The sequence below is a fragment of the Nelumbo nucifera genome, chromosome 3 (assembly GCF_055504915.1).
Source record: "Nelumbo nucifera cultivar China Antique chromosome 3, China Antique-T2T, whole genome shotgun sequence".
Classification (NCBI taxonomy): Eukaryota; Viridiplantae; Streptophyta; class Magnoliopsida; order Proteales; family Nelumbonaceae; genus Nelumbo; species Nelumbo nucifera.
Window position 1 is genome coordinate 58044286 of NC_142651.1, and position 17791 is coordinate 58062076.

At 37.2% G+C, this 17791-nt stretch overlaps 1 protein-coding gene across 1 annotated transcript; it reads left to right on the forward strand.

The window, feature by feature from the left end:
* Positions 1-394: 394 nt before the first annotated feature.
* Positions 395-17701, forward strand: LOC104602141 (Inosine triphosphate pyrophosphatase family protein). Its single transcript, XM_010265726.3, has 8 exons — positions 395-669; positions 749-813; positions 910-973; positions 1078-1087; positions 16104-16135; positions 16243-16355; positions 17250-17326; positions 17431-17701. Exons 1-8 carry the CDS (start codon positions 531-533, stop codon positions 17558-17560), a joined length of 630 nt encoding a protein of 209 aa, XP_010264028.1. The 5' UTR covers positions 395-530; the 3' UTR covers positions 17561-17701.
* Positions 17702-17791: the final 90 nt, after the last annotated feature.

The window sequence follows — 17791 nt, forward strand, 5'->3', positions numbered from 1 at the left end:
AATAGAAAATTTAAGTTCTTTTACCATATTTATGAAATTCCCAAAGAACTTTCCCTCCACTTTTGTTTTTGTTTTTGTTTTTTTATATCAAACCAAGCCTCATTGTTCTCATAATGTATTAAAAATACACACATACAAAACCATGTCTTGCTGATTTTAAGGAATAAATCGAGAACTTGAAAAAAACCCAGCATTTGTTCACTTAATTGGTAATCTGACTCCACCTACCTTTTCAAAGGTGAGCCATTTCCAGTAATCATTCAGACCTTGCAGTTGAATTTCAAGCTTAATTGAATTCAAGACCGGACCTTGGATCGGGTTTCGGATTCTGTTAACCACTAGTCCACTATCAATGGAACCGACTTTCTTCGACTGACCAATGAAAGGTAGTATTCCTCAACGCGCTATAACCTTTTGATTCCATTGGGAGAGACTGACGGAGAGAGCAAGCGAAGCTCCTCTCACAGTCTCACTTCTACAGCCACAACCAAGAGTCTCTCTCTCTCTCTCTCTCGTTTGGAAGGGTGAGAATGGCTGGAATTAGAGCAGCTGCATCTGGTTTGGTATTATTGCGTCCAGTGACTTTCGTCACAGGAAATGCAAAGAAGCTTGAAGAAGTTCGGGCTATCTTGGGCCAATCCATTCCCTTCCACTCTCTGAAGCTCGACAGTAACTCTCTCCCCTTTCTCTATCTGTGTCTGTGCATACACACTTTTACCAAGTGATTTGCTTCGTTATGTGTTTACAGTTCCTGAATTACAAGGAGAGCCTGAAGAAATCTCCAAAGAAAAAGCCCGATTAGCTGCAAAGGAGGTCGTTCTTTTAGTTTTCTTTTTATCAATACCGATTTGCTTATTGTTGATTTGAGTTTCTAGTTAAGTTTCTTTCTGATTCTTCTATGCTTTCAAGGTTAATGGGCCTGTTCTAGTTGAGGACACTTGCCTCTGTTTTAATGCCCTAAAGGGTCTCCCAGGTAAATGGGCCTGTGCTCTTTTTGTATTATTAGATATCTTTTAGTCATTTCTTTCTTCCTTTTACTATATTATAACACCATTTGGATCTTTTAATCTATTGCAGGACCTTACATGTAAGTTTCTAACTTTTCAATCATGTTCTTCAATCAAGGTGAACTTCTGTTTTCTCTATATTTATATCCCAGCAACAATTTTGGGGCGACTAGTTCCGTGTCTTTTTTTTTTCTTTCATTTTTCATCTTCATCTTTTTTTTTTTTTGTGGTCATAGATGAATTGACTAAACATATTCAAGAGGCTGCTGATGGCAGAGTATTAAATATTAATTGATTAAATCATTAAAATGATTAAGTGCAAAATTAGGTTTATTGACAACTACATTAGAAAAAAGAGGTTTTAACTTTTAAAATAAGTAGGACTAAAATAGGATATATGTAATGTACATTTAATAGTAATAGGAGTGCATAGTTTTCAAGGCGCCTAGGCGATGAATTTTTTTTTCTGTAGAAAACATAGATCATTGGGTAGTTCCACAGGTACCATAACCATATTTCCTTAATAATTATTCATAATTTTCATAAGAAAAGTATAGATTTCATGTTAAAGTATAGAAAATCAACATATTCATGAGAAGAAAAAGAAGGAAAAGAAAATTCAAAAAATATAGGGGCTGAACCTTATTTTTGTGATAGGAAAAGAAGAAAAGAAAAAGTTAAAACCCTTGATTAGACAAAATTTTAAGTTCTTCCTTACTTATTGGTTCAGGTTTTAAAGTCTTTGGGGGTTCAATACAGCATTTAACAATGTTTATATTGATTAAACCCTAACAAATAAGAAAAATAATAAAAATAATAAAAAGAAATTAGTATATAAACACACAAAATGAATATTTTAGTTTAATAGTGCCTATTTTATAATTATAATGTCAAAAAATAAAGAATAAAAAATATTTTATAATACATAGTACAAAACTGCTTGGTGATTAGGCGAGGCGAGCCTCAAAGGGTGCCTTGTCACCTCGGCGTCGCCTTGACAACTATGTAGGAGTGTAAATCAGGGTACACTTAGGATTGGCGACCAAGATATAACTAAATGTGACCTCTTCTGTTGCAAAGGAGAATGGTTGTAAAGTGTAAGGAAACAATGTGATAACTATCAAAAAATAAAGGAAATAATATGATGTTTACAGAATATCCAAGAAAAACCAAAATAGGGAATTGAAAAGGACAATAAATGGATATTAATAAACATAGGGGAAGAAATGGATTATGTAGCGTAGAACTGAACCCTTAGGCCTTATGGTCTCTCCTTAAGCTTGAAATTCAATAGCAAGGTCTGGATGATTACTGGAAATGCCTCACCTTTGAAATGGTAGGTGGAGTCAGACTACCAATGAAGTGAACAAATGCTGGGTTTTCTTCAAATTCTCAATTTATTCCTTAAAATCAGCAAGACATGGTTTTGTATGGCAAGGTGATACCTACTGATGAAGTAAATTTGCAATTAATAGCTAGTCTAGAAATCAGCTTACTGCCCATGCAATATGTATAAAATTCTTATTTTCCTATATAATCATTTCACTTTCCTACATCATTAACCTCAATTTCATATGCCACCTTTTATTTTGGGAAATAACCTCATAAGCATGCTCCTCTTACTCTTAAGTCCTAATAGAACAGTTCATATAATTCTGAGATTCCCCATGTCACACTGACCGCCTTCTTTTAATGATAAGTTCCAGGAACATGAACCAACAATTTTTATGGACCAATGTTTTAAAAGGCATGGGAGGTGTGCCTTCAGGTGAGGCACCACCAAAATGCCTTGAGGCATATGTCAGAAGTGTTGATGCCTCTGAAGCATGCACCTCATGTGTTTCATGTACACCTCAATACAAAAAGACAAAAAAAAAAGAAAAAAGAAAATAAAGGAAAGAAAGAGAAGAAAGGGAAGGGAAATAAAAAGAAAGAAAGGAAGAGATTATTAAAAAAAAAGAAATTACCCCCAAACAATCAGCGAGAACAGGGAATAGAGAAAGTAAGATAGGAAGATACTGTGAAGGTGAACACAAAGGCAATAGAGAAGGGCATAACGGAAAAGGACAGTGATGCAACCAAAGATGTTGTTTTTCCCAGCCCCATTGTATAGAGGCCTAGTTCAGGGAACAGACCTACTGGTTTGATCTCTGACTTGGATTTCCCTACTTCTTCAGTTCCCGCTCCATCTCCCATGGTTCCAGCCTTCCAGGTATGTGTGTCCATTCAGTTTTGGTTACTGATTTGTGTGCTTTGCCTGAAACAGATGCACCAGCTACCCAGCCCGAGGGAATGGGAAAGGAAGTTGAAGGTGGGACTGGAATGTTAGAAGGGAGGCATGTAGAGGAAAGGAAAAGGGTGGAAGAGGAAGTTGAGAGGATATGGGGCTTAATAAGCAACTTTTTTGAAGATCTCAAATTAAAGGAAAAATAACTGAGGTGGGAACTCAAGAACCTTGTATGGAAGGAGATGACAAAGAAGATAAAGAAGGAAAAGAAGGCCAACTCATCTTTAAAGGATAACAAATCTCAAGGGAATTAAAAGCCAAAAGTGTATTTTAGGAAGAGTGAAGAGAAAAGAAAAAAAGGAAGAAGAAAAAGATAGAAGTAGAAAGGCTAATTTCTGATGTAGAGGATGATATTGAGTTTAGTGGGAGGGGAGACCGAAGGAGACGGTCTAAGTAGGGAAGGAAGAGGAGGGGTTAACATAAAGGTGAAAGAATGAAAATTATCAATTGGAATGTGAGAGGGATGGGGAATGTAAGGAAAGGGAGGGTAACAAAAGATCTAATAAAAAGAGAGAATCATGAAATCGTGATATTGCAAGAGACTAAATTAGCAGAGCTGGATAGGAAGCTAATCAGAAGTTTGTGGAGATCAAGAGGCATAAGATGGATGAGGCTCCTTCCTGAGGGCTTCGGGGGGTATGGTGATTCTTTGGAAAGATGAGGTGTTGGAACCAATGGAGGAGCTGATTGGCAGATACATTGTATCAATAAAGTTTAAGAATGTGGATGATGGGTTTTCCTGGGTATTAACTAATATTTATGGACCAAATAGGCACGGGGAAAGAAATGAGCTTTGGGAGGAACTGTATGCAATATGGGGTTTGTGGGAGGGTGTTTGGTGTCTGGGAGGGGATTTCAATGTCATAAGGTTCTCTAATGAAACTTCTAACCCCTATCAGTCAATAACCACCAGTATGAGGAGATTTAATGAGTTTATAGACAGGCGTGAGGTAAAGGAGATCCCTCTCATGCATACCAGATTTACTTGGTCCAACTTTTAGGAAAATCCATTGTATTCAAAGCTGGATAGATTTTTGTTTAATGTGGTTTGGGAGAACCATTGAGAAGATTTGGTGTCTAGAGCGTTACCCAGAGTCACTTTGGATCACCATCCCATTAGAATAGGATCAGAATTTTTTTCTAAATGGTCTCACTCCCTTTAGATTTGAAAATATGTGGTTGACATATCTAGATTTTGTTCACAGAATTGAGTAGTGGTGGAAGGAGGACCAAAGGGGGGTAAGGTGGGAGGGAATCAAATTCCATAAGAAGCTATAAAGGTTGAGAGAAAAGATAAAGGAGTGGAATAGGGACCATTTTGGAGGACTTGAAGAAAGGAAGCTTACTCTCACTGTCTCACATCTGAGATTGAGGAATTGGACAAGTTGGAGAATGAGAGAGCTCTTAATGAGGAAGAAAGGGAATCAATATTGGAAATTGAAGAAAGATTTGGAGGAAGTTCTTAGTAGAGAGGAAATTTGTTGGAGATAAAAGTCAAGACATAAGTGGATAAAAGAGGGGGATGGAAATACAAAATTCTTCCATGCGATGGCCAATGGTAGAAGGCATAAGAACTTCGTGGCTAGATTCAAAATTAATGGGGAGGTGATATCTAATCAGGATGAAATAGCTAGAACCTTTGTGGATCATTTTAAATCCCTTTATAGAAGACCTTTGGAGGAGAGATTGAGTTTAGAAGAACTAGAGTGGCCCCTAGTGGAAGAGGAGGCAGCAGGATGGTTGGAAAGAGACTTAGAGGAGGGGGAAATAAAAAAGGCGGTGTTTTCCATGAATAGATCCAAAGCATCGGGTCTGGAGGGCTTCACAATGGCTTTCTATCAGGATTGTTGGGAAGTTTTGAAAGATGACCTGCTTGAAGTATTGAAGGAATTCTCAATACACATATTGTTAGCCGTGGAGTCAATGCAACCTTCTTGACTTTGATTCCCAAAAAACCTGAGGCCAGTCAACCTAAGGATTCCCGAGTCCGACCCATTTGTTTGGTGACCAATACCTACAAAATAATTGCCAAAGTCTTGTCTTTGAGGATTAAAGTAATACTCCCCTCTCTCATTGTAGAGATGAAGACAGGGACATCTAGTCGTTTTTTATATGTTGATAGTTGCAGGAATTTGCTCCCCACATTTATTTGTTTTATTTCAAACTGCTGTACTTGTATTTTCTCTCTGTCACAGTCAACAGGGGTATTTTTGTTTTTGTACCCCTTTTTTTATCAAGTAATATAAAAGGCAATGAGGGGGCGGCAGAACCCGATTCATTCTGCTCTCTCTTCCTCTCATTCTCTTCTTTCTTCTTCTTCTTCTTCTTCTTGAACAGGTTTCGAACTAAACCAAGGACTGCTATATCTGTTTTCTAGTTGGTATCAGAGCAGGTTTAGGTTTAGTTTCTTGGTCTCATGTAGGCATTGCCCATCCGGCTGCATGAGACTTTATTAGGGCTGGAATTTTAAATTTTTTCTTGCCTGATTCTTGGAGGTCAATGGAGTTCGGTGCACTGTTATTGCGCCTCTTTGTTGTCAGTTCTGCCTAGTGACAAGGAAGAATCAGAGAAACCTTTTTTGATTGAGATTTAGGGGTTAAAACTCAAGTTGAAGGTGGCACTCAGTGTTTTCTGGGCAGTTTTTTGACTTGTTTAGAGGCCAACTGCAAGTAGAGGACTGTCAGTAGTCTTTGGAGGTTGCGACTGAAACTTCTCCTCTGTTTTCTAGTGTTTTTTCCTTTGCTGGAACAACCAGGTGTGTTACAGTCGATTTCTTTCAGCCTGACTCTTTTTTTAAATAAGAAAATCATTCATTCCATCAGAAAATTGCTGGGAAGTGTGACACCTTTCTCAGTTCAGAATGGAGAATATTGGAAATGAGTCTAATCAATTGGGGAAGGGCTTGTAGGGGCTGGTAGTGTGACAGACAGCAGCACCTTCCAGATTATGACCATCAAGTTTGATGGAGCAAACTATCTTGAATGGGCTCAATCGGCAATGATGGCCATTGGAGGAAGGGGTAAGCTAGGGTATGTAAATGGTGACACTAAGATGCCAGCCAAGGAAGACCCCTCCTATGCGTAGTGGGTTCAAGAAAATTACTTGATAATGACTTGGCTTTGCAACTCAATGCAGCCTCATATCGGTAGAAACTATCTTTGGGCAAAGACTACAAAGGAAATATGGGATAATATGATGGAAAATTATTTTCAGCCTCTTGATGTAGCAAGGGCCTATGAGCTGAAAATTGAAGTGACAAATCTGAAACAGGGGGAGAAACCTGTGTCAATTTATTTATCAACATTGAAGTCTCTATGGCATGAAATTGATCACTTGGAGATGATTGAATGGGAAGGTCAGAAGCATAGTTGTCAAGGCGACTAGGCAAGGCTAGGCAACCATGGGGTGCCCAGGCGCCTAGGCGATGGAATCTATAAATATAAAATCTATAGATTTCTATATACTTCCTAAAGGACCTAAACTATTTTATAAGTTATATTTACTTACCAGCTACACATAGCATAATCAATTCAGCATAGCATACAATCAAGTTTCAGAATTCAGATTTTCAAAATAAAGCACAATGCAAATCAGCAAATTCAATATTGCAATATTCACATATTTCCTAAATCCTAAGTAAGCAAGCAACCATAATGTAAATCAGCAAATGCAATATTGCAATATACTTGTATACAAATAGAAATTAAAAAAAAATCATCCATACAATCAAAACAAAACTGATAAAAAAATAAAAGAGCACTAGAGTAGTTCAGCCATGTAAAAAAAACACTAACGAAACAAAATAAAAATTAAAACATTTCAAATCTCAGATTTTAGATTCAGCATGGCATACAATCAAGTTTCAGTTCAGATTTTCAAAATAAAGCATTTCAAACATTTCAAATCTCAAATTTTCAAAAAAAAAAAAAAAAAGAATGGACTCAACTCAAGGAGTCAAGGGGACGACTGTTGGACTCATTGCCTCATGGGGCGGAATAAACTGAAGAAGAAGTGACTACAGAAGGGAGGACTAGCGCCTGGCCTGACGGACTATTTTTTTGAAAAAAAAAAGGAAAAAATGTTGAAGAAGAAAAACTTACATGCTGCTGCTGCTGGAGCTGAGGTGCAACAACAACCAATAAAATATCAAACCAATAAATTAAAAAAAATAATAATAATTTTATATATGTATATAGGCGCTCGCCTAAGTCTCTGGGCAGGCGCCTAGTATGTAAAACCTGGGGCATTTGGGCGAGGCGACCATAAAAAAACACTTAGTCGCCTTGACAACTATGGTCAAAAGGATGCAACAACATATAACAAATTGTTGGAAAGGAACAGGGTTTCTGAGTTCCTTGTAGGGCTGAATTCTGAATTAATATGATATAGTGAGACAACAACTTACTAGGGAAGGTGTTACCATGTCTCAAGCATACTCTTTAGTACATAGTGAGGAGAGTAGAAGGAAAGTTATGCTACAAAACTTCCAGATTGAAACAGCTTTAGCAGCCTTGAAGCTGAAGCATTATGGTGACAAGGAGAGAGGTAAGGAAGGAAGAAAAAAAGGAGATCATATGTGACTATTGCAAGAAACCTAGACACACAAAAGAGACTTGTTGGAAGCTTCGTCCTTAGTTGGCACCTTCAAGAATTAAGAATAAGAAGGGAAATGCAAATGTCGCTACTACTACAGATGTCTCATCCTCCACCGAAGCTAGGTCTACCTCCTTGGATGCCTTAGCTGCTATCAGGGCAGTCCTGACACAACTGGAAAATGAGGCCGTCATTACTAGACCATCTCAGTCTACCTCAGGTCCCTTTATCTCCACTTCAGCTTTTGCTCACCTAGGTACAGGGGCTACTGCCTATCATGCCTCAACTCCAGGTAACATTGATCTTGTTTGGATTGTAGATTCGGGTGCCTTTGATCATATGACCAGCTGGCCTCTATTTTCTTCTTACCATTTGTCCTCTAGTAGAGATAAGGTCTCTATTGCTGATGGCTCCCTTGTCTCCATCTTTGGCAAGGGGGACATTAGAACGTCTGAAACACTTTCCTTATCATCAACTTTACATGTGCCCAAACTTAGTACTAATCTTCTTTCCGTTGGTAGCATTACTACAAGCCAGAATTGTTCAATGACTTTTTCCCTGATCATTGTGTTTTTTAGGATCTAGTGACAAAGAAGGTGATTGGGGCTGGCCATGAGGCGAATGGGATCTACTTGCTTGAGCATCCACTAGGAAGAAATAAAGGAGTTGGAAAGTCTTTTGTGTCTCAATCTGTGAGTCAAATTATGCTTTGGCATAATTGGTTAGGTCACTTATCTTTTAGGTCTTTAAAGAGTTTTTCCTACTTTGTTTGAATCAGTCCAAGTGTCCAATTTAAAGTGTGAAAGTTGTGAGTTGGCAAAACATTGTAGATCAATCTATACTTTGAGTAATAAAAGAAGCATGTTCCTTTTGAAATTGTGCATATTAATGTTTGGGGACCATATCATATCACTGCTATGGGGGGATACAATTATTTCCTATTATTTGTTGATGATTATTCTCATTTCTCTTAGGTTTATCTCATGCGTTCTCGTGATGAGGTCCCCATTTTGACCCATGCCTTCCATCTAATAGTTCTCACTTAATTTGGGGTGAGGATCAAAATTTTCAGATTTGATAATGCCAATGAATGCTTCTCCAAACCATTGAGCTCGTACTTCCTTGAGCATGGAGTTATTCATCAGAGCACCTGTTCTTATACCCCTCAGCAAAATGGGGTAGCTGAGAGGAAGAACAGATACATCCTTGAGGTTGCAAGAAGCATTATGGTCAATTCAAATGTCCCTATATGTTTTTGGGGGGATGCAATTCATATGACTGTGTATATCATTAACTGAGTTCCTTCTCGTGTCCTAGGCTTGAAGACTCCTTTCACCTTATTGTATCTTGAGAAAGACTTGTTTTCTGTTCCTCTTAGAGTTTTTGGGTGCACATGTTTTGTTCAGATTTTGGGGCCGAATCATTCTAAATTTGATCCAAAAGCTTCCAATTGCATTTTTCTCAGGTATGCACAAAATCAAAAGGGAACATGACCTAGTTTTTGGCTCTCGGTTTGTGTTTATGGATGTTACCTTTTTTGAGGATGTTCCATTTTATCCAAGAGTTTCATCTTAGGGGGAGAGAGAAGAGAGGGATGTGTCTGTTCCTGAAGTTCCTCTTCCTATCCCTATTCTTGAAAAGGAATTGTGTCAGCAGGATCATTGTCAAAAATGTAAGGAGTTGAAAGTTTATCGTAGGATGTGGAGGTGAGTTGATTCTGGTGCTTTTGATAAGCCCAGGCTAGTTCCAGTTTCTTCTACAACACCTGATTTAGATACTACTGCTTCCACTTCTGAGACTACCATCACAGAGCCATTGTTTCCTACTAATGATCTTGACCTTCCCATTGTAGTTCGTAAAGGGAAACGGAGATGCACCACATCCACTAATCATTGCATATCTCAGTTTCTCTCATGATCACCTTTCTGAATCCTATAAATCCTATATGGCATCCATTTCTGTTATATCCATTCCTAAAATTGTATAGGAAGCTCTCTCTGTGCCTGAGTGGAAGGATGCAATGAATGCACTCATTAAAAATGAGACATGGGAGTTGGTTGATCGACCCGATGGAAAGAAACCAGTTGGATGCAGATGGGTGTTCATTGTGAAACATAATGCAGATGGATCAGTTGAAAGATATAAAGCTTGTCTTGTTGCAAAGGGCTACAGACCTATAGCATTGACTACTCAAAGACCTTTGCATTAGTTGCCAAGATGAATACCATTCGAGTTTTGTTATCTTTGGTTGCAAACTTTTCATGGCCTATGTTCCAAATGGATGTCAAGAACGCTTTCCTCAATGGTGATTTACAGGAGGAAGTGTATATGGAGTTACCACCTGGTTTTTATGATACGGATGCTGGCAAGAAAGTTTGCAGACTCAAGAAGGCATTGTATGGTTTAAAGCAATCTCCAAGGGCATGGTTTGACAGGTTTAGACTTGCTCTGGAGAAATTTGGATATATGCAGGCTCATTTAGACCACACACTTTTCATCAAGAGGGGTGTTTCCTCTTTGACACTTCTTGCTGTGTATGTAGATGACATTGTGGTCATACGTAGTGATGTTGATGAGATTAATTCCCTCAAACAATTACTTCACAAGGAGTTTGTGGTAAAAAGATTTGGGTCATCTCCGATATTTTTTGGACAATGAGGTGGCTAGATCTAAACATGGCATTTTCATTTCTCAAAGAAAATATGCCCTTGACCTTTTGAAAAAAACAGGAAAGTTGGGGGTTAAACCTGCAAATACTCCCATTGAATTGAATCATAAGTGTAGAAGATGGTGAACCTCTTGATGACAAGACCATGTATCAACGTCTGGTGGGAAACTCCTATGTCTTTGTCTGACTATGTTGTTAGTGTCGAAAGTCAGTATATGCATTCCCCGAGAACCACTCATTTGTTGGCTGTTGAGAGGATTCTAGCATACCTCAAGAGGTGTCCGGTCGTGGAATACTCTTCAAGAATAATGGTCATATGAAGATTGAGGTGTACATTGATGCGGATTGGGCTGGATGTGTAGACGACAGGAGGTCTACATCTGGGTACTGTGCCTTTGTTGGAGGATATCTAGTTTCATGGCGAAGTAAGAAACAAAATGTAGTTGCTCATTCAAGTATTGAAGCCGAATACAAATCTATGGCTCATGGAGTGGCAGAAGTTCTATGGCTGAGATCTTTACTTGAAGAACTTGGCATTGAGCATGAGAAGCCCTTAATGCTGTATTGTGACAATCAGGCTGCTATTAATATTGCCCATAACCCATATACAACATAACAGGACGAAACACATTGAGGTGGATCGATATTTCATTAGGGAGAGAGTAGCTTCCCAAGAAGTGTGCTTGCCTTTATATTGCCTCTAATATGCAGCTTGCTGATCTTTTCACCAAGGCAATCACTAAAGTCAAAATGGAAACAGATTTACGCAAGTTGTGAATGCTCAATATGACAATATCTATTCCCAACTTGAGGGGGAGTGTAGAGATGAAGACAGGGACACCTTGTCGTTTTTTATATGTTGATAGTTGCAGGAAGTTGCTCCCCACATTTATTTGTTTTATTTCAAACTGCTGTACTTGTGTTTTCTCTCTGTCATAGTTGACAAGAGTATTATTGTCTTTGTACTCCTTTTTTATCAAGTAATATAAAAGTCAATGGGGGGGTGGCAGAACCTGACTCATTCTGCTCTCTCTTCTTCTCATTCTCTTCTTTCTTCTTCTTCTTCTTCTTCTTGAATAGGTTTCAAACTAAACCTAGGACTGCTATATCTGTTTTCAAGTCTCATAAGTCAGTTCCAAAGAGCCTTTGTTCAAGGGAGACAAATCTTTGATCAAATCCTAATTGCCAATGACTATGTAGAAGAAATGAAGAGATCTAGGAAGGAAGGATTTGTATGCAAATTGGATTTAGAAAAGGCTTATGACTTGGTGAATTTGAACTTCTTACTAGAAGTAATGCAACAATGGGGGTTTGGAGAGAGGTGGTGCAATTGGTTAATTGAGTGGTGAAAGATTTCTTTCCAACCTATAGAGGTTTAAGGCAAGGAGACCCCCTCTCTCCTTTTAGTGGCGAATGTTTTTAATAGACTCCTCTCTAAGGCAGATAGGGAAGATGAAGTTAAGGGGTGGAGAGTGGGTAGAAACAGGGTCCCAGTTACTCACCTCTAATTTGCAGATGATATCATAATTTTTTGTGAAGCAGAGACCTTAGGAGTGTGAGGAAACTGAAAGAACTGATCTAAAGGTTCGAAAAGGTGTCCAATCTGAAAATCAATTTGGACAAAAGTTATGTAGCATGGATTAATATGGAGGAGAGTGCCCTAAGTTTGGTCGCGGAGTGCCTAGAGTGTCAAATTACCCCTTGGCCTCTGACCTACTTAAGACTTCCCTAGGAGCCAACCCTAAGGAAAGCAGATTCTAGAACCCGGTTGTAGAAAGATGTGGTAAGAGACTGGCTGCTTTGAAGAGGAGTTAGAAAAAATTATGAGGGATTTCCTTTGGGAGCCAGGAGAGACAAGAAAAGACCACTTAATCAATTGGGGTATTGTGTGCAAGTAAGGAAGAGGGTGGATTAGGTCTTGGGAATTTGAGAAAGAAAAACACAACTCTTTTAGGATAATGGTTATTTTGGTGGTCACTTGAGTGGGAAAATTTGTGGGCTGAAGTAGTGGATAGTATTCATTGGAGATTGGAGAGTGGCTGGGGTGTTGGTGTATCTCATTGGACTACTTTGGCAACACCTTGGAAAGAAATCCACAACATGCTTTCTCAGTTCCTCAGTTTTATCAGGTATGATGCTTGTTCAGGGAACCTAATCCGCTTTTGGGAAGACATTTGGCTTGATGGCTGACCTCTAAAGGACTTGTTTCCTTCCCTGTACTCCATTTCCTTGTACAAAAATAAGGTGATTTCGAGCTTTTTAGACCTTTCTACTTCACCTTTGAATCATAATTGGGATTAGAGTTCTCAGTAAAATCCTTTTACAGCTTTATAGTGGGAGAAAATTAAGTCCCCTTTTCTAGTCGGGACATTTGGGGGATAGTGGCACCCTCAAAGTTAAGTTTTTTGTATGGGTAGCAGCTTTAGAGAAATGCCTCTCCAAAGAATTGTTGCTAAAGAGATGCTTTATTTGCAATGACCTGAGATGCAACCTTTGTAGTGTGGAGACAGAATCAATTAATCACCTGTTTTTACACTGCAAGTTTGTCTCAGAGATTTGGAAATACTTTATAAAGATCCTGAAGTTAAGTTGGTACATGCCTGCCTCAGTTAAAGCATGCTTGGAGGCATGGCATATATACCAGGGATGACAAAGAAAGGAAAAGTCAAAAGAAAATTATAGCCTATTTTGAGCTAGGGAACATTTTCCTTGAAAAGTTACTAAATCCCATTAAATCCCAACTTCCCCCCCTCCCCCCACTCCCCTCCAACGGTATACACTTGGTAAAATGTCTTAGTGTATGATTTAATTTCACTTAAATGTATTTTTAAGACTTTATTAATTACTTTAAAGTTATTAATTGTAATTGTAAAGTTATTGTTTTAAAATTTGAGTAATTACTGTAATTTAAGTATTTGATTAGTTTAGTTAAATTAATAATTTTAATTTACCATATTTAATCAATTAATTTAAGTTAACTAAATTAACTAATTAAATTACACTAAATTAATTTTCTTCACTTATCTAATTGAAATATCTAAATTTTTTTTCAAAGTTATAGTTAGGCAAGATCTATAATACATTCTATGAAAATTGATGGAACATGGATTTTGCCTTGTAAATATTACAATTGAAATCACATCACTTCTCTCTCTCTCAATCTTTGAAACGCCAATTTTTTTTTTTATGAATGAATCTTTGAAACGCCAATTGGCCACACATTTACTCCATTTTATTCTTCCTGATCACAAAAAAAATCTGACCATCAATTGAAATCATTGATTTTTATTTTATTTTATTTTACTCAAATGTAAGCCAAAAAAGAGAAAATTCAAAAAAAAATATTTTTTAAAACAAAGGCCCGAGCCTAGGACAATATTAGGCTTGCAAAGTTTTAATCCAAGCTTTGGCCCAATACTTTAGGTCCAACTTGAGACCTAGTTGACCAAAAAATTCCAAGGTTGGGATAGGTATTGTGTTTAGGCCCAGCCCAAGACTGCAAATTTACAAGTTGAGCTTGGGCCAATACTTTAGGCCCGACCCAATAGAGGGAGTGGTTGAATTCTTGGAGAAAGAAAGAGAGCGAGAGAAGAGAGAATGGTTTAAAATATTAGCTTGTTTTTGTTCTATGGAATTCAATTAAGAGACGTTAAAGAGAGGTAGATGAAAAGGCTCGACTTGGCCCAAAAATTCTAGGCTTGGTCCTAAGTTTTGTGTTTAGACTTGGTTTGGGCCTGGCCCTACATTAGGCTCGCAAATTCTTGGTTCAAGCTTTGGCTCAATACTTTAGCCCAGCCTGAGGTCACATTAGGCTCTCAAATTTCCAAGTCAAGCTTGGGCCCAACCAACCCAAGCCTGGCCTAACTCAAAAATTCAAGGCTTGGTCCTAGGTTTTTTGTTTAGGCCTGGCCCTAGGCTTGAGTGTGCATTAGACCCACAAGTTTACAAGTTGAGTTTGTTTCCAATATTTTAATCCCAACTTGGGGCTTGCCTAGATGAAACGTAAGTAGAAGACTTAATTAATTAATTATATTGATTAATTGAAAAAAATTATTAAAAACATTTATTATCTTGTAAATAATATTAAAAGTTCATGGAGAAAGTAGTTGAAGATAAATGAAAACTGGAAAATAGAGATAAATGAAAAATTAAAAATAGTGTTATAGTGGAAGTGGTTGAATTCTTTGGGGAGAATTACATGAAACTCGATGTTATATGCATAACTAAAAAGGAGGCAATGATTGATTTTCAATGGCACTCTTGTAATTAGTAAAAAACTTAAAGGTGATAAATAACATAGTTCATGCACAGATTTCGTTTAGTGAGCAAAGAGAGCTTTGAAGATTCCATTTGCCAAACATATAGGGTGGTGACCATACACCATTTTATATATATATATATATATATGATACCTCTGTATAAATATACTTCAGTATCAATAAAAAATAATTTTTTGGAACACTCATCAAACATAATGGTAATCTCAATATTAGGGATGTCAACAATCACTAATGCTGAAATCTGTACCTAGCTTATTGATCCAAAAAAAAGTTCCAAACTTCCTTCCCCTTGGTAGGCTTGCAGAAAGTGTAGAAGAGATTGGAAACACCAAGACTACCACTTCCTATGGATCAGAACTCAATTCAGAGGATCAAAATAGACCACCATAACTCCATTCAAGCCATTGGGATCACCACAAGACCCAAAATAGCAGTTTTTCCATAAAGGAAAAACCCAAAAAAAAATTTGATTTAAGTTGGTGGCAAAAGAGAGAAGTTTGTTGACACTTACTCACTATACCCTTCAAAACTTATTCAAATTGAGTGAGATTAGTTTCATTGGATTCCAAAAAGTTATCTGAATCAAGATCTTCCAACCCCAATTGCAGCAATTGCATATGGTCAACACCTCAATCAGAATACTCTAATATGATTTTTCCTAAATTTTCACTAGAAAATCATGTAGAAACATCAAACTGATTCAATTTTTTTAGATTTCTACATCAAAATAACCCACAAATGGAGCTTAATCCAATTCTAGGTTTCTATCTTTTATGTTCTGTTGGCTTACCATATGCCTGCTGATAAAATCATCAGGGCTCATGTTCAAGAGATGAGCAGGTATGAGATGTAGAACCTTCCCTTCTTGCTCTAATGCCAACTAGTTTATTTAATTCAAGATGTAAGCTTCTGTTGTGTTAGAAGGAAAGAGAAAGAAGATAAGGAAGATAAGAAAAGTTGAGTGAATTGACCAGAGTAAGGCAGTTAACCCTCAAACTAATGTTTTATATTGAGGTACAGTCACATTAATACCCCTTTAATGGATCCATTTTATGGTATAGAACAGAGAAATCTTGCCTGAAGTTCTGAAAGGAACTAGTAAAGTTTTATACCATCTACTATACTAGATTCACTGAAATTCTTTTTTTTTTTATTTAATTCTAATTATTCATAAGTGCTTCATACTTGTTAAAATTCTGGTTCTAATGGTCCTTGTGTTTTGCTGTCTGTAATGGCCCTAATTCAATTGGAAATACGGAATTGACCAGCAAGTGGTTTCTGCAGAAGATTGGTCATGAAGGTTTTAGTTTGCACGTACTGTTTCTTATATTTTCTTTCTTATAATTCTTTTGTTTTCCAAATAATGTAACCAATTTTTCTTCAATTGATGCTTCTGCCATTCTGCAGGTTTGAACAAGTTATTGCTGGGTTATGAGGATAAATCTGCTTATGCTTTATGTGTTTTCTCCCTTGCACTTGGGCCAAATGTGGAACCAGTGACTTTTGTTGGAAAAACTATGGTATGGTTTTAGCTTTATTTCTGGCAATAACAGCGGACATCTGATTCGAACTGTCATAAATCAGAATATGCAAATAATCGGTGATATTTGATACAATGAGCAATATTAAGCTTCTAAAACTTTCAAGACTTGTGAAATGAGATTGACAAGTTTCAACTTTCATGTTAGCTTATTTTGGAAACTTCATATCTATGGGAAACACTCGTCAGTTTTCATTTATGTAAACTTTCTCTTTTCAAGTGTCATTTTCTTGTTGCTATAGATAATCTCAAAGAGCAACTGATCCTTTTATATGCACAATTTGCACTAGACCTTAATTCAGTTAATTGTTTTTTTGTTGAGGGCACTAGTGTTTATAGATATATGAGATTGCGCCTGCCTAGGCATCGCCTAGGTGACTAGGTCCCTCGCCTGGACACCTTGACTTACAACCACAAGGCACCAGTCTAGGTGACTATGTGCATGCCCGGGTGGCAAAAATAACTAGGCAGGCACATTATTAAAATATCATTAATATTTCCATATCTTATCAATATGTGTTATTACATTCTATATTATACTATATTATATTATTTTTACTTTGTTTTAAAGTTTTACCATTGAAATTTAAAAGATCCAAGGGTTTTGAGAAGAGAAAAAGAAAGATTAGAAGTATAAGGAGTTCTTTTTTCTTGTTTTTGGTATACACTCTCTTATATTAAATAAAACAGTGGCTTTATCCTTCTTTTTGTCTTTTACTTTATCATAAATTATGCAGCGTTTTGTTTTAGATTTAGATCATATACGGATAGAACTATAATGAAAAAGAGTCCATTTTTATATATGTTTTAAAGAAAAAAGTGCCGTAAATTTAATAAAGTGGTACTTATATGTGGCTTGCTGTGGACAATATAGGGGAAAATAGTGCCTGCAAGGGGGCCAAACGATTTTGGATGGGATCCCATCTTTCAACCTGATGGCTATGAACAAACGTAAACCTATCCTGCTGCTTTGATGGCTTACCTCCCCTTTTGTGTGAATTATATTTTGATGATATCATTCCAGCACTGTTACATGAGGTTGTTGTCTCTTGCAGTTACGCAGAAATGCCAAAGGCAGAGAAGAACAAGATCTCTCATCGATCCAAGGCTCTAGCCTTGGTAAAAGCTCACTTTGCTGAAGCAGGATATATTTTCCAGATAGAGCCATCCACCCAAGGAGACTAGGCGATACCTTCCTATATAAAAGGTTAAAATTTTAGCCATCTATTTTGTAATGGATAATTCAGATTGTCAATTAAAAAGGAGACAGATTGCATGCAATATTGTTACATAAGTCATTTGTTTTGACAATAGTTGTTTTTTGTATTTTTCTTTTTGGGTTCTACATGCTAAGAATAAAATGAGAATTAGAATAAGAGCATCTCTGTGTAGTTGATAATGGAGTTTTAGGATCAA

Excerpts from the sequence above, each read along its gene's own strand:
- LOC104602141 (XM_010265726.3), top strand. The coding sequence starts at position 531 with ATGGCTGGAATTAGAGCAGCTGCATCTGGTTTGGTATTATTGCGTCCA. Across the intron at positions 16,356-17,249 it reads CTTTTGTTGGAAAAACTATG|GGGAAAATAGTGCCTGCAAG; the intron begins GTATGGTTTTAG and ends TGGACAATATAG. Across the intron at positions 17,327-17,430 it reads CCTGATGGCTATGAACAAAC|TTACGCAGAAATGCCAAAGG; the intron begins GTAAACCTATCC and ends TGTCTCTTGCAG.